Source organism: Mytilus californianus, unplaced genomic scaffold (assembly GCF_021869535.1).
Source record: "Mytilus californianus isolate M0D057914Y unplaced genomic scaffold, xbMytCali1.0.p SCAF_1, whole genome shotgun sequence".
NCBI classification, from domain to species: domain Eukaryota; kingdom Metazoa; phylum Mollusca; class Bivalvia; order Mytilida; family Mytilidae; genus Mytilus; species Mytilus californianus.
In genome coordinates, this window is record NW_026262581.1 from 26,333,530 (window position 1) to 26,351,857 (window position 18,328).

General features: G+C 32.4%; 1 protein-coding gene across 1 annotated transcript in view; it reads right to left on the reverse strand.

Moving 5' to 3' along the window:
• Positions 1–4,713: 4,713 nt before the first annotated feature.
• LOC127718003 (probable imidazolonepropionase) overlaps positions 4,714–18,328 on the reverse strand; it is a 28,172-nt gene continuing 14,557 nt past the window's right edge. The window contains exons 5-8 of the mRNA XM_052223891.1: positions 7,648–7,873; positions 6,702–6,920; positions 6,110–6,270; positions 4,714–4,988 (exon numbers count right to left, since the gene is read on the reverse strand). Of these exons, the coding sequence (XP_052079851.1) occupies positions 4,898–4,988; positions 6,110–6,270; positions 6,702–6,920; positions 7,648–7,873 (697 nt within the window). The 3' untranslated portion in view covers positions 4,714–4,897. The remainder of the gene's footprint in view (positions 4,989–6,109; positions 6,271–6,701; positions 6,921–7,647; positions 7,874–18,328) is intronic.

An 18,328-nucleotide genomic window follows, 5' to 3' on the forward strand; every position in this document is an offset into this window, starting at 1 on the left:
CTCGGGTTGAACTGAAATATCTAAATCTAGAAAAGGACAGTAATTGCTGTTAATATTTGATTTATTGAAAGTAAGTTCCTTTGGGTAAATTTCGGCAGTAAGTTTAGAGAATTCTTGATTATTTAATGAAAAAATAATATCAAGATAACAGTTAGTGTGGTTTTGTCTATTAAATGGAATTATGACGGGTCTTTACTGAGTTTGGCCATAAACTGTGATTCATAACAGTACAGGAACAAGTCTGCTTTTAAACGGGCCCACTTGGTGCTATAGGAATACCTACAACCTGTTGATGAACTTTATTGCCGAAACATACATAAATGTTGTCAAGGAAAAAAATTACAGCTTTAATCATCTCATCACAACACACATTAAAGTTTGGTTTTAACGTAGATTAAAGTAATGTTTTACAATGAATTTGTGGTCAGATCAGCTTGAAACTTGGAAGAAATTTCCTTATGATGTGAACGTTTGGAAATGTATGTATGATTAGGATTGGAACCAGATTTCACAGTTAACTGTAAATGGAAATATGATTATGTGAGCTCAACATGGTGTGTTATGGTAACATACTCTTGTTATTGCATAATCCAATCAGCATTAATAATTCTGATTTACATGAAGATTTATCAATGCAACTTCATTAAGATCCACTATCTTTGAAATTTTTGGATGTTAAAATGTGCATAAGGTCAGTATGGTCAGTGCAGCAAGAACCACACTTTCTAAGTCAATGATATGCAGTTGTATTAGTACCAGTACATTTCATTTCTTCAAAGACAATTTTATCTTATCCCTCACTGTTTACTTATTGAATTTGTAAAAGGGTCCCTTGAAACAAAAAAAGTAAATGGATACTTTAAGAGGGGTTGTTTTTCTACATTAATCTGCCAGTTATGGTCCTTGAATTGATTTTTTTTTACATTTTTATACGCCAGTCAAAATTTTGACGGGACATATTATGGTATACAAATGTTGTCTGTCTGTCTGTCCGGCGTAAACATGTGGTACTGTAACTTGAGAACGACTTATCCAAATTTCATGAAACTTAACATAGTTGTTTCTTATGATGGTCAAACGATCTGTATACTTTTTGGTGAAAATAAGATTAAAACTTTTTGAGTTACGAGACTTAGTAACTAAAACATGTGTGTGTTTTTTTTCACATATCTCAAAAACGATTTATGATTATTGCTTAAAATTTTACACACTTCTTAGTTATATTAATCTTATGATCTGTATACTTTTTGGTTTTGATTCAAAATTTTATTTTAGAGATATTGAGTTTTTTGTAAAAAAAAAAGTGGGGGGTTTTCGCATGTGGCGCCGTATGTCAGAAACTATTTACGATTATTGCATAAAAATTCACACACAAGACGACGGGCGTATCATGCGCTCATGACGCAGCTGTTTATTCATATAAAGCCTTCATTAACCTTCTTAACTACAGAAGCATCACATTGGTTTTCTTTACTTATTTCTGTATGTTTTTGTGTTGAATGCAGATCTTCGATAGTCTATACTGTTTTTTTTTCTTTAAAATAAATTTTTTAGATTCACGATGAATTAGAGTTAGACATGTTATTCAGACATTCATCTATTGTTGACAATATATATTGACATCTCCTTTTATTCATCTCTGATTATAGACCATTTGGCAGGTGATATTAACCTCATGCATAGTTTTGTTAATTGATTTAGTTCAGCTTTACTGCAAGAGAGATAAATGTTACTCAATATTAACAGTTAGTCATGTTAAATGTAGGATTTTGAGTTGTCAAAAAAGCAAGATGATGGGAAGCTTGAAAACAACATATAAAGCAGCATGCTAAACCTGATTTATTTTTCACTTGTTCCGATGATTGATAGTGTTTGCTTTTTGTCAGATTTTATGTACTTCCCATTTATGAATTTGCCTTGACGTTCTGTATTTTTGTTATACTTTCTTCACTTCATTTTTTCTCAACAGTTAAATTTTTTCAAAACTTTAGTTTTCAGTTGTTTCCAAGTGCACACGACTATGATTTTGTACAAGTATTTGCCTCTCTTTTGGTCTTCTCACTGTTGTATGTTAATAGATTTTTCATAGTTACAAAATATTCAGAATCTCTTCCAGTCTATTTGAAACAAAAAACAACGCCAATAAAAATGTTTGTTAGGACAATAAAAAGTTGTTCAATATCGATAATGAAATTAAAAGCTACATTGTAAGCAAGATAGGCAATAAAGAGAGACTGTAACCAAACCCAAATAAATTGTGACAGTTTTGAATTTTAAACATGTTATTTTCGTAGTGGTAAGTTTTGTTTTAGTTTACCAACATTGAGTGTTTATGCAAAACTGGCTGGAGTTTTTTTTTTCTTGGGCTGTGTATTTTGTATAACCATGACTAGCAAATACTAAAATGGATCATAACATGTTCTTGTATATGTTGATCCAGTAGGCCTCAATTGAAAAATGTAAATAAAGTAAAAGAGGCAAGTATTTCAACATCTGTTAATATGTATTGTCTGTTGTGGAACACAACTGCTCATATTTCCTGGAAAAAAAAGTATAACAAAAATACCGAACTCCAAGCCGCTCCTTTTTTGAATCTTTACTTTTCTGTGTAGTGTAATGGTAGAAAGTTTTCCGTCTTGTTTTACCATATTTATTTATCAGTTCTGACCAATGAAAACTAGAGGCTCTCAAGAGTCTGTGTCGCTCACCTGATTCTACTATGGTTGTGGAAATCATGTAAAAATAGATTAAAATCATAACAGACACCCTAATAATGATTGAGGCCAATTTGGTTTAATATTGGCCCCGTAATTTAATCAAAAGCAGAAGACTTTTGTAAAGATTACAGAAATTACCAATAAATTCATTGAAATTGTAGAAAATGACTTTATAAGGACAATAACTCCAACAAGATGTCAATTGACAACTTTGCTCATGTTGACTTATGTGTAGATCTTCTTTTCTTGATATTTTTACAGTTTACAGTATATCTCAATCTATAAAGATACATGTAATAAGGTCTTCATCAGCATCTCATAAGGAACATTTATGGACTGTTTGGTTTCATTCCATTCAGTGCTCCTCTAGAAGAAGCATTTGTATGTATTTCCCATAGGGTCTTATGCTAAACTAAGTCCCCTGCTGGCGGCCATCATGGATGATGGTTCGGCTACACAGTAACAACACTTGGTCATCACCTCATTAGGAACATTCATGCCATTTTTGGTTTCATTCCATTCAGTGGTTCTCTAGAAGAAGACATTTGTATGTATTTCCCATAGGGTCCTATGTTAAACTTACTCCTCCTGTTGGCAGCCATCTTGGATGACAAATCAGCTACAAAGTAACAACACTTGGTCAGCACCTCAAAAGAAACATTCATACCATGTTTGGTTTCAATCCATTAAGCGGTTTTCTAGAAGAAGACATTTGTATACATTTCCCATAGGGTCCTTTGTTAAACTAAGTTCTCCGCTGGCAGCCATCTTGGATGATTGATTGGCTACAAAGTATTAACACATGGCCAGCACCTCATTAGGAACATTCATGCCATGTTTAGTTTCATTCCATTCAGTGGTTCTCTTACAGTAAAAATTTGTATGTATTTCCATAGGGTCCTATGTTTATCTTGGATGATTGATCGCCAACAAAGTTTCAACACTTGGTCAGCACCTCAAAGGGAACATTCATGTCATGTTTTAATTCATTCCATTTAGTGGTTCTCTAAAAGAAAACATTTGTATGTGTTTTGCCATAGGGTTCTATGTTAAAATAAGTCCCTCTCTGGCGGCCATCTTGGATGATGGATCGGCTTCAAAGTAACAAAACTTGGTTAACACCTCATAAGGAACATTCATGCCATGTTTGGTTTCATTCCATTCCGTGGTTCTCTAAAAGAAGACATTTGTATGTATTGTTCATATGTTCCTATGTAAAACGAAGTCCGCCGCTGGCTGCCATCTTGGATGATGAATCGCCTACAAAGTTACAAAACTTGGTCAGCACCTCATAAAGAACATTCATGCCATGTTTTAATGCATTCCAATTAGTGGTTCTCTAAAAGAAGACATTTTTATGCATTTCCCATAGAGTCCTATGTTAAACTAAGTCTCCTGCTGGTGGCCATCTTGGATGATTGATCGCCTATAAAGTTACAACACTTGGTCAGCACCTCATAAGGAACATTCATTGCATGTTTTATTTCATTCCATTTAGTAGTTCTTTAAAAGAAGACATATGTATGTATTTCCCATAGGGTCCTATGTTTAACGAAGTTCCCGCTGGCGGCCATCTTGGATGATGGATCGGCTTCAAAGTAACATCACTTGGTCAGCACCTCATAAGAAACATTTATGCCATGTTTGGTTTCATTCCATTCAGTGGTTCTCTAAAAAAAGATATTTGTATGTATTGTCTATAGGGTCCTATGTTAAACGAAGTCCCCAGCTGGGTGCCATCTTGGATGATGGATCAGCTACAAAGTAACAACACTTGGTCAGCACCTCATAAGGAACATTCATACCATGTTTGGTTTCATTCCATTCAGTGGTTCTCTAGAAGAAGTTCAAAATATAAAAAGTTAACGACGACGGACGACAACGGACGACGGACGCCAAGTGATGAGAAAAGCTCACTTTGCCCTTCGGGCCAGGTGAGCTAAAAACTGATGATATTACACCCACTGATTCATACTTTTAAATGCAAAATACCATACATCTTTTTAATTGGAAATAATCTTGTACATAATACACCAATTTCTTGACAATTGGTTTTTACAAAAATATTATTTATCGTGAACTTTCTCATTCACCCATCTTCTTTTTTCATATTTCCATCATTTCAGCTGTATGTAATTTTCAAAGAAACAAATAATAATCATATAAACTCCATGATGTTGTCACACTTTCTGGTACACTATGTCACCATTTCTTATTACACAGTTAATTAATTTATCATGCGATCCCAGCTGGTATATCAAATGCTCCCATCTGCAAGTACAAATTTCAAATGAATTTAAAATAATCAATATATTTGAGTAATAGATGTATTTACAAAGGATATTTGATGTTTAAACAAAAAGAAGTACGAAATTGTTTCCTGCTTATTGACACGCCCATCATTTGATTGTCAGAAAATGAAGAATAAGGTATTGTTTTCACATACTTATTTTGCCGCAAAAGCGAGACATAGTGATCCTACATTCCGTCATTGTCAGCAGCGGCGTCCACAAATATTCACTTTGTGGTTAAAGTTTTGGAATTTTAATAAACTTCTTAAAGTATCCTGGATTTCTACCAAACTTGTACAGAAGCTTGTTTATGATCATAAGGTAGTATCCAGAAGTAAATTTTGTAAAAAAAAATCCTGTTTATCCGTATTTTACTTGTAAATGGACTTAGTTTTTCTTCCAGTTAACATTACATACAGTCTGCAGTTAAAGTTTTTAAAACATTTATTAGATTCATAAACCATCCTGGATTTTTACCAAACTTGGACAGAAGACAGAAGCTTCTTACAATCAAAAGATAGTATCTAGAGGGAAATTTTTAATACATTTTTTGCCATTTTTGTTGAGCCTGCGACTTTTGTCTTCCAGACAATCTATAGATTTGATTGCATGCATACTGTATTCATTTTTTACAAGCATAACTTTTTTCATACATTTCAAACGTTTGATTTCATTTACTGTAAATCTATTATGTGCATTACCCTATCACACTGAAAACATAGACAACAGCAACAGCAACAGCAAGATACTGGGTTCCGCAGAACCCTTACGAATTATTCTACTTTTTCTCTTTTCATTTGCTATTTTCTGATCATATCTTCCTCAATCAAATGATATTCAACAAGATATTATTGTAAACAAGTCGAAGTATCAAGTTTTATTAGCTTCCGGCTTACTATGTTTAATATACTAGTAATATCCAGTATAATAAATTGCAGTTTAGTAAATTGATATATGACTTTTCTTATCAATTGCCAACAGTTTCAATTTTCAAATTTTCACAACCTCTATATCCTGTACTTTTATGTGTACAAATATATCAGGTAATTTCCTTTAGATAACAATGTTAAATGAAGATAAAAAAAATCGAAGCAAGTTTACCTATAAGCATCAATGACAACCATGTCTCCATATTTCCCCACTTCTATTGTGCCATGTGTTTCTGATAATCCCAAGGCCGCAGCAGCATTGAGGGTAGCAGCTATTAAGGCTTCTGGCATTGACATATGCATCAACACACATGCTAAATGCATAACCATTGGCTGCCAAGACAAAAAACTAAATGCTTTAAGTGAGGGTGACATAAGGCTGTTCTTTTTCCAAATCCCGTTTAATTTTGCAAATGTTTCCCACATCCAACTTTTTCCCTTCTTTTATCCCCCAGATCCCACATTTGTTTACCCCCGTTATCCCACAACACAACCCCAATTTTTCACCCTATATATCCCGCATCACAAAAGAGTGTAACCACCCTCTTCATATAATTTTGTATCCTAGATCCCAGCGGTTTATAACTATTCATTAAGGTATTGGTATGGGCGAAGTAATAATTTTAGTCTTACCACCCATACATATTTGCATTGATATATTTAAAGGAAAGCAGTTCCATATTTTCTTTTTTGTTATAAACATGATTAGCCGTGCAGTAGAAACCTAATATATTAATAATATTCAGAATTATTTTTTTACTTACCATTGATGAGCAGTGAGCATTAGGGTTATAGTCGGATCCAAGAGCAACTGCCATACCCGAATCTATCATCAACCTCACGGGTGGTGGTTTTATTCTGAGAATGTAGGCAGTTGTTGGTAAAACAACGCCAACACTTCCAGCTTCTACCATTGCTTTTATTCCTTTCTCTGAAATTTCCTCTAGATGACTTATGGCTAATGCTCCCAATTCTGCTCCCATCTAAAAAAGGAAAGCAGTTCTGGAAAACTTGGGCAGTTGCACAAAAATGTCGGCATTCCGGATTGTATCATGCATATGAGAGCACTAATTAGGGATTTTCTTTTAAAATTGTTGTCCTCTGTGTGGTTTTTAAAATATTCTGCACAAAAGAATAATCCACCAATTTACATAGGCTATAAGGTTTAGTTACGATGGATCGGAGACAAGTACCTTTGTATCTGGTAACATACGACCAGTGGTAATAGCAATGTTGGTCTCTTTTAAGATGTTAATTATTCAGTTTATTGCTGAAGACCTTCAAGCAACCTTCAGCGTGATTTAAAGTAATATACGCGGTTGTTTATGTGTGATCGACTGGTACATTTATCTGAAGGTAATTATTCAAAAGAGTTTTTCACGGATTCCTGCTCATTTCCCAATTCCACTTCTCGTGTAATGTTGTCGCACTTCCAACTTATTTTCTTCTTTTCCCCAGATCCCAATTGTTTACCCTCTCGTTTCCACATTCCCCAATGTTACCCCCATATACCACATCCCATTCTTTTAACCTCCTATATCACACTTTTCCAAAAGCGTGTCGTCCCCCTCTTTCCTATTATATCCCACGAGCCACTAAAGTACCATAAAATAATTGCCACATTCAATTTATCTCATTAAAGAGTCCAATTAAGGCTAACAGCAACAAAAGGATGACCTGTATATAACGTTCGTATATTATTATGTATACCTCAGCTCCTTCTAATGGATGGAGTTCATCACCATGAAAATTTATTTGTAGACCTGCATCTTTTCCAGCCACTAGGATTCTTTTCGATTGATCAACATCAAATACTCCTTTCTCACAAAATACATCAATATTGTCAACTTTCAATAGACCATCCGACATCAGTTTGACTATCTTGGGTAACTGAACGGATATAACATCATTTGTTGCTTCATTTGGTGTTTTTCCTCTGCAAATTTAATAAACAAAATATTGCAACTTGTTTCAAAGACTGTGCCCTACAGTATCATTGAAGCGCCCAATAACGTTCGTCTTGATTTATAATAAACAGTTATCGCAATGGAAGTAAGCAATGCTACGGAACTGAAAAACAATCACTTTGTATCTTATTGATAATTAGTTACTTGTTTAAAGTCCAGTATCCAACATTTCATGGTTTTTAAGAGCGAGAAAAAACTAACCATTAATTCAGTAGGTAGGTCTACTGGGATGAAGAGCGGGAAATAAGGACTGTTACTGGAAAATATGAGCGTGATGGATAGGAGCCGAAATGTTGTTTTCTATGCTGACTATGCGGTAAAGATTTAACTCATTGTTGAAGGCCGTACGGTAACCTATGGTTGTAAAAACTTCAACTGCGTTTGCTTCTCGCTTTAAGTTGATCACCGTCATCATTGTTGTTTATCCGCCCTTCATCTATGTAATCCCATCTTACAGAACCTGCCTATTGTATTAATTAGTTATTAGTTTTATGTCCTCAATATGCACGAAATAAACATTAGTGAAGCAACAATCAATTTATCAGTCATTGAAATTGCTTTCGAGCTAAATTATGACATAGGGGATATCATATATCTATATTTCATCTCAGAAAGTCGGTGTTCTGGATTATTTTATTTTCAAATTCCATGCAAATGATAACTTTATTACAACATAAACGGTACCAATTTTCTGTATTTCTGTGCAAATGCGCATTTCGACAATCAATGTCTCTTCAGTGTTGCTTGGGTCCAAAATATTTGAAAATCCAAAGCTTTTTTAAAAGATGAAGAGCTATAAACCAAAATGTTTTAAAAAGCATAGCCAAGGTCGGGCATGGAATCAGAGCTTTGCATGAGGGAGATATATTCTGTGTAACCTGATTCCAACCACAGAGTTCAGTGCTTGTACTAACTGAGGAAAACAAAACTCAATTGCAGCTTAATTATTGATATGAGGCAAGGGTTTTTTCAAACACAAGCCAATGTATTATCTAAACTGTAAGGGGATACACTTATAATCATTAATATTTCGAAAGATTTGGATTGTTCAGTTTTTAGATATAATAGCTCCCAATAAAAAATATAATAAACTGTTCTATAGAGATACAAGACTGTGTTGATTTTCATTTTCATTTCTTTATAAAAAAAAAAGCAGGGTTTGTCAACTACCACTTGGTGTTTTTCTTTGAAAAATATCACAACACGGCGTAAAAGAGTAATCTGAGATTGAAATCAAAAGATCAAGTATGTCAGGACAATTTTGAAAAATAAAATGACGGATGACAAAACACAGAAACGGAGAGTGTAAAAAGTCATATCTCTTTACGATAACCATTGCATAATTGAGAATTTCATCCAAAATATAGAGAACGTAGATTTAATCTTTATATATAGTTTATAAATTCGAATGAGTTTTTTGGAAACGAAATAAAAAGGAAGTTATCTCCAAATTTTGCATGATTCGATTCATGCTTTTATTCTGTATACTAAATTTAAAAAAAAAACAATATTCAATTCTTATATAAGCAGATATTCAAAGTAGAAAGATATATGCGGAAAGAAATTTTGAATCCGAAAGTAAAACTAAAACACAAAACTTTGACTGAAATTGTCTAGTGAGATGAAAGCAGTATCATGCCACGTGAAATCAATGATTGCACGTCATAAAGCTAAAATTTGCATTATGAAGATGTCGATTCAAAGAAAGTTGCCCATCAAATAATCACCAAACTTCAATATAGAATTGAATACTGTTTCTTTTGAATAAGAAATGAAAGTAAGTGACCATCACATTTTGTATAAAGCGCAACAATGCTTAATTCAGTCTTGTTAAAATCTGATGGTTACTTGCTTTTATTTCGTGCAAATTTTCAAAAAACTCAATTCTTATTTTCATAGATTTTCGAAACAAAACAATATATGTTATTCACATTTTGAACTGAAAGTAAAACTTTAAGCACATACGTCTGCAGAAATTGTTTAGTGAGATGAAAGCAGTGCCATTCCACTGTAAATATTAATTAATAACGTCTCTGCAATATAGGATAAACATTTATTTTTCATTTTTGTTTAAAATATTCATATCTGAAATAAATAATGTTAAATACTTTTTAAATCAATAAAATATACATAACATTTTGCTCTGTAAAAATCAGCTGAACGTTTTAATCACGTTTTATTGTTAAGGAAATATTAAGTTTCTAAAGGATCAAAATTAGTGTTTGTCAAACTGCTATATATCCAACGGAATTTTTCCGATAAAGTGTTGGGTTCAAGTTTTTTGAAATTTTATAAATTTTTGTCAAAGGGTCAAAGTAAATGTTTTGTCAAACTTTTATGAAAATTAAACGAGTCAAATTAATTTTAGTCAAGTTGTTTGGTACCATCTTAAATGTTTTTGCATGAGAAAAGGATATCCAAGTTTTTACTACTGCACACTCCACTGAACAGATAAGCCATTACTATATTGGAAAAGATAACTCTAGAATGAAGATTTCCTTTTTGCTAATGAGAACAAGTTCTCTGCAGTTTTTAAAACATAAACTGTATGTTTCGGGTGTTCTAAAGTTAAGATGAATTGTAGTTAGAAGTGTTCCATCACAGCTTAGAACTCTCAACGCTTTTAAATATCTTCCAGATACGATAATATTACCAACCGATGTTGTCTCTATATCATTTGCCAAACAAATCGTGTATTTCCAGTTGACCTTTCCGGCCTTGCTCAAATCTATAACTTCATCTTGTTCTACACACAATATACAAATATGTCCATTAGTATTCTCTGTCATTCTAAATCTGTTTACTGAAGATATATTCCATTTGGCAGGAAAATCACACTTGATTGTTTTTTTCAATATCCCAGTTTTTGAGATTATATCAATTCTAAGTTTTACTAAAAACTCGCTCTTGAGTGTGGTGGATGAGACATCTTTGACGTAAAGAACCAATACATTTCCATTTTCACAAACACAAAGTGCTAAAGGTACATTTTTGCTGTTTAGAAGTGAGTAGAACGCCATAACATCAGAACTTTGACTTCTTATTCGAACAGAATTGTCTCTCTTTGTAAGAAATAGCAGTTGTGATTGTTCCGATGTGGCCAAATCTAAAATATCTGACTGATCGCAAATTCTTTTAGGCTTTTCATGGGGCTTCAATTCAATAGAAACACAAGGATCGGAAACAAATATTGTTCCATCTTTAGCAACCGCTAATGAGCTATTATCTTCAATCTGTTGTGCTAAGTAAAATTTATAAATAGGATGTCTAATATGCACTTCAGTTGCTATATTGTGATATTCTAAACATCCTATAAGTGCATTCACGTCATCTATAGTAATTTGTTCAGGAGAAAACGTGGTCATTTCCCGTGGAAAATATACTGGTGGATCACTGTCCTTTTGGATACGACTTGAAATGTTTGCAACCTCTAGTAATATGTCTCTTATGTTATCGTTCATTTTTGTTGTAACTATTCTTTTAATTTCATTTTTCAACTCTTTCTGTATTTGTTCCAGCTGTGATAGTTCTTCTTTTATTAGATCTCTGTTCCTGATCAAAACATTTCCTAAAGACTTTATTAGATTGCTTGTACATATTGAAATAACCTCTTTCAACTTTTCTGTCTGCTCTTCAATTTTTTTTCTTTCGGCTTCATATTTTTCTTCAAAGGAGATGTCCAATGAAATTAATAATTCCATTTTACTCTGAATATTTGGAAAAACATCATTTTCGATTTTTTCCTTCAAATTTTCAAGTTCTTTCAAACTCTGTTCATGACACTCAAATATTGTTATATTGTCATGTTTGAAATGTAGCGAACCTAACGCTATACATTCGGGACAAACAAGTTGCTTACAACTCAAACAATAGTTAGTATTGTAATAGTTTTCGTGTTTAGTGCAACATGTTTCGGCAAGTTCTTCGCTATGACTTAATCCCTGTGCAAATGGAGACCTGGTACATATTAATTTATGCTCTGTCCAATTAATATTCCATAGATGAAACATTTTGCACTCATAACATAGATGCTTATCGCAATCTATACATTTCCATTCTGTATTTTTTTCTAGTTTACAGAATGAGCAGAGCGGAATTTGAGCTTTTTGTAATGATTCAAATAAAGCCATGATGATCTATACTCAACTTAGCTTCTCAAAGCCAGTCATTTATATATTTTAAAACCTTTACTTATATATAGCTAGATTGTTTGTTGATCTTAAAGTCCCTTAAAACACAAATATTCAAGATAAGATTATTTTATCATAGATAATAAAAACGCAATTCAGATACAAATGTAAAGTGTTCTTTTGGTGTTTACATTTAATAAAGCAAATCTCATAATTCAATTCACAAACAATGCCTTTCCTATAAAATTAAAATTCTTCCAGTTGTCAAAAAATTTGAAATATAACTACTGTCTTACTATTAAAATGTCATCATACGGGGAGATAGTAGCTTACCGATGTTCAAATCTCGTAAACCGATATGAAGGTAACAAGCATTGGTCTTTCGCTATCTTAGTGTCCTTTAGAACAAGAATAATACCACTATAATTGTTTTTATTGGCTAGGAGAAAATGGTCACATATACAGTTTAGTGTCTTTATGGTAAAATTGCAATTGGTTTATATTTTATAAATGAAAAGTCGTAATTCATTACCTTAATGAGTCAATTCTTATGTACACAAAAAAGACTTTCAGTTTGAAATATAAATACTATAACATGTATAATAAATCATTATTATAATAAATAAAACTTCAAAGGATGTAAGGATTTATTGCAAACAACACAACACTCAAATAAAGAGGCTCACTAAATTTTATATAGCTCAGCTAGTACAGCAAGAAACCTCAATATTTCTAAATAGTACATAACTTAATACATTTGACTGAATTTACAGTGATCGATCTTTTAACATAAATAGTACAAGAACATTACGTTCATTTTTTGTTTATAGATCCTGTAAGTTTTAATTGTTATTGAGGTTTATATTCGTAAAACGAGTTGTGACAGATTTTTTGCTGAGGAGCCGTTATTCGCTTTGTTTGAACTAGTAGTAGGAAATGTTCAATTGTAGATGACATGGCAAAAATATAAAAGATAAAACATTATATTGAACTAGGGACAATCAAGAGCATGTGTTGCTTAACTTGGTCTATGTGCATTTTAACATTAAAGACTAGAATATAATTTATGCCTTAGATCTCATTTTTGTTGATATTGTCTTGTCGATAATTTTTGCTGTTTACAGGTTTTCTTTATCACTATTTTTCTGGTAAAAAATGCAAAAATGCTAAATATCGTCATTTAGGGACAATTATTTATCTATGGTATATAATTAAGGAAGCTGCAAATACATCAGTGCAGCAAGTAATATTATGGTTTATGGTTCTTTACATCTCTCGTTAACGCAGAGTACAATATGCCAACATGACATTCTTTTAGAGTATTTTTCATTTATTAAAAGCTGCTTTACGCATATTCACAATTGTGAGCGATTGTGTTCCGTAGGACGGAATAGTTGCGAAAGTAACAAATAGTGTATTCTTTTCTTTCAACAAGATTGGTATTGGGACAGCGGAATATTACGTTACAACTCTTAATTCAAAACAGATACCAAAGAATTGATAGTGTAGGTTATGCTTGCATGTTTTGATTTAATCTTTGTTGTTTGTATGATCTTGTATTGGTATCAAAATTGTGTAAACTTTGTTTAAAATGAAAAGAGCCTGAGGAATCTTTTTGTTTTTGTTTTTTATTGGAACCGATAATATATATATTGCATATAATAAATATAACAACGGGTGAAGCAAACACTAAACGAAGTATTTATAAATAACACTAAATAAGTTAATTATTGACAATTGGTAAGAACGTCTACTGCGTGTCACAATTTCCATCATTGTTCTTTACCCGGTCGCCATCTTTATCGTACCATCTTGCACAACCTACCTATTGTACTTATTGTTAATAGGTTCTCGTCCTGAATATGCATGACATAAACGTAACTGGATGTTACGCAAGCAGCAACCAATCAATCAATCAATCAAGCAATTAATCATTTGTGTTTTAGAGCAAAATTATGGCAAAGGGGATATTATATATTATATATTTGGCCTATTAATGTCGTTGTATGATTATTTTATTTTCAAATTGACAAGTGTTATGTTGTATCACCGAAAAACCTGGTTCAACTCACACTGCTTGTACTAACCCCGGTTCTAATGAAGCTCAGTTATGTTTTATGCAGGGATTCTTTTCACAAAGAAGCCAGTGTATTATCTAACCTATAATGGGATTCACATAAAAAGCTTCCAATAAGAATCATATTAGGCTGTTTGACAGGGGTACATATCTTTGTTTTTCTAAAGAAAAAATCGTGATAAAAAACTCATGTTTTGTCATTTAACACTTGGTGTTTTTCGTGAACACATTTCACAATACAGCATATTAGAGTAATCTGAGATTGAAATAAAGATCAAGTTTGTCAAGAAAATTTGATTCGGATTTTGGAAACAAAAGAAAAGCATGGTTCACTTCGTTCTAAAAATTTGATCATCACTTGCTTTCATTTCATAAATTGAATATAAATAAACCAGCATTCAATTATTTTTAACACCGACCTGTTTAAAGACCTAAATAATCATTCTAATTCATAAGTAGATGGATAGTTATCTAGACAATATTTGAACATCTCTTCTCTTAGATGGAACTGAGAATACAGGACCAAACGAGTAGAGAAGGCGCCTAGTGGCTATACAATTAAATTAAGGGTTTTGAAGCGTAAAAGTAAGTAAGTTGAGAGTACATGAAAAAAGATTTCACAGTTTAAATTACTGGACACTCCAGTCAATAGACCATTGTTGTATTGGTAAAACTAGCTCTAGAATAAACATTTCCTTACGGCTAATGATCACAAGTTTTCTGCAATTTCTTAAACATAAACTGTAGGTTGCCTGAATGTTAAGATCTATTGTAGTTACAAGTTTTCCATCACAGTTTAGAACGCCTAACACCTTAGAATGTCTTCTTTTATCCTGCAATTGGGTGTCTTATCATACATATACAGCCCAACAGATATCGCTAGGCTGTATCTGTATACTATACAGATATCGCTTTAAAGCTCCGCCCACTGCCGGACTACGTTTGTGTATTGCTGTTGACGAGTGTTGTATGAACCTGCGTGACCTCAGAATGTGTATTGCAGTCGCATTCCAATGACGTATTGCCTAGACCTTATGCGAACTATAGATTAATTTACGTTCTGTGCGTTTTCAAGCATTTCTTTAGAGCAATAAGAATTAACCGTATTTTCTGCTAACAGTTTTGTTATTTAATTTTACTGTTGAAATTACTAGTAGTTGTTATGTTAGAATAGATAATTATTTACTATAAGCGATGTATTACTGTTGACCATTCGAGATTCTTTTCTGCGAACCCGTCTTCAACTGAATGTGTGATCTTAACATTACTACGCGGGCCTCGGGATTTTAAATCGAAAATAAATGCAATAAATGTGAGTTTTTCTGTCTTTCAAAGCACAAACATATATACAGAATTAATTGCAGGATAAAGACAATAACTGTTTAGTGTCTTTAAATATCAGCTGTATTTGTACTCGGCTCGAAACAGGATGTATCTCAGCCTCGTACAAATACATCTGATATTTAAAGACACTAAACAGTTATTGTCTATGTTACAAGAATATTGACAACCGATGTTGTCTCGATATCATTTGGAAAATAAGTCATGTACTTCCCGTCTACATTTTCATCCTGGCCCTAGTCTATAACTTCAACTTGTTCTGCACACAAGATACAGATATGTCCATTAATGTTCTCTATCATTCTTAATCTTCTGATTATTGAAGTTGTAGATGTATTCCATATGAAATGAAAATCGCATTTTATTACTTTCATGAATACGCCAAAACCCATTGTTTAACAACATATCGATTCTAAGTTTTATTGTACACTAACTCTTAAATCTTGATGACGGAGCTTTCTTAGCGTAAATATCTAATACTCTTCCATTTCCACAAACACAATGTGATAATGCTATATTGTTGCTGTTTCGAAGTGTGTAAGATGCTTTGGTTTCACCATTGTCAATATTCGTCATGACAGAATGCTCTTCCCTTGTTACAAAAAACAGTGTGATAAGTCTGATGTAGCAATATCTAAAACTCCAGGTTTAACTCTTATCTTTTTGGCCTTTTATTGGGCTTCAATTCAATAGAAACACAATTATCGACGGCGATATATATTGTTCCATCTCTAGCAATCGCTAATGAATTATTTGGTTTAATCTGATGTATTATATTATTATAACAAATCCGACCTTTCATCTCACCTGACATATTGTGGTTTTTGAAATATCCTATAATCGTACTTATGCCAGCTGTAAAATTTTTATTAGGACAAAACATAAAACATCCTAATGTCCTAGGGGAAGCTGACTGGTGCATAACTATTCTGTTGAACACGACTTGAATTGTTTGAAGCTTCGTGTAGAATTTCTTCTTCGTTACTTTTCATTTTTATAAACATTATAATTTTGATTCCATTCTTCAATTCTATTTGGATTTTAATAAGCTGCGATTTTCCCTTTTCTATTAGACCTTTGTTCTTTTTCAATTATTTTTCTAAATACAAGACATCCATTTGAATTAATCCATCACAAATTGGATAGAAAAGGTAAAAATGACCAAAATGATATGTTTGGTTGGTTTTCATCTATTTCTATAGCCAATAAAAGTTCATTGAAGCTGCATTATTTTAGATTTTTTGATTATATTATTAAACGCAATTAAAAAAAATCTTTGTATTAAGTTAATATATATTTAATACATCTTTATATATAGGCATATAACAACTGATTTTGAAAAAGTGCAATAATATGTTGATCCTCATGTTTTCTTTAAATTTTAAATTGAATAAAATAGAGAAAATGGAAAGCTTGATAAGATAAAAACTCAATTGTTCCATCTTTAGAAATATATGATACTCCCAAAATCATTGTCTAATCGTAAAAGTGTTGGTCTGTGTGTTTAAGGCTACTAACAGTAACATACAGAAATAAATACAAACTTAGCTTTACAACCCATTATTTCAATGTTTAAGGCTAAATGTTGGTTTCAAGTTTTTAAAATTCACATTACATGAACCAGATATAGGCTTAAGTGAAATACTTGCATTTGAATATCAAATCATCGTTTCAGATTATGTATTATATTTAGTGGAGTGACATTGATCATTTTCAATGCACCATCTAACACATGGCTACATTAAATATCAGTTGAAATGTTATTATCTGTATTTTCTGTTTTGCTCAATCGGGAAAAAAAAAATCGTAATGTGCAATTTCCGTCAAAGATTAAGCACGGACTATTATTTATTTTTCAAGCTGTCCTCATTATTGCAGATTATGTCATCCTAATAATAAAATAATGTATGCAAATAAGGAACAGATTAAAAGTCACTGTGAAATATTTCTATCTGAATGTCTATTATAGATAAAAGGCAACAACGCCTCAAAAACAGAGGTAAAAAGGGTAATTACTCCAATAAGGAATCGACTGATGATTTCAACTATGTTGACTTATTTGTATATCTTGTGATAATTTTTGCTTCCTTAAATTATGTTTATCTATTATAACTTCAAGAAAATAGGCAGAAATGAAATAATAATCGTTAAATCCGTAATTTGAGGTCAGGAAGTCGTCTGACAGTTTTGATGTAAAAAGACAGAAGGTAGATCTCGTGATTCTAAACATGTTTGCCTTGTCATATTTTCTCTATCTATAGTGGTTTGCAAAATGATAGACAAAACATACATTAATATTTAACCACGACTGACGCAAAATGATGGCATAAACTTACACTGGATTTTGGGCAAGCTAAGATAAAAAGGCGCTCAAGTCCCCCAGCGCATGTGGCTATACTCCCAAAGCGCATGTGGCTATACTCTCAAAAATGCATCATATCGTTATTTAGTAATAATAATTAAATTGACAGTGTTGTGGTGATGCACCAACTGGTTAGTATCAAAAGACATTAGAGTGCCATATAATAATTGCAATGTTATCAACATAATTAACAATCAGATGGAAAGATACACAAACATTATGTCCCAACAGACAGATTGGCTATAGAAAACAATAGTATACAAACCATTTAAGTGTTCTTTTTTTTAAAGAGACAATGCTTTTGGACAACAGGATAACTTGTCACGATCATAAAAGAAGACACACAAGAAATGAGGATTGTAATTGAAAGCTTGCCACCAATTTTGCTTTTTTTTTTTTAGAGAATGGAATTTGTTGTCAAATCGTAGATCAGGCCGTATATGTATATAGTGTCTATAGATCGCGCTTTGCGCTGATAATAGAATATGAACAGAAAATCATACAATATTTGACT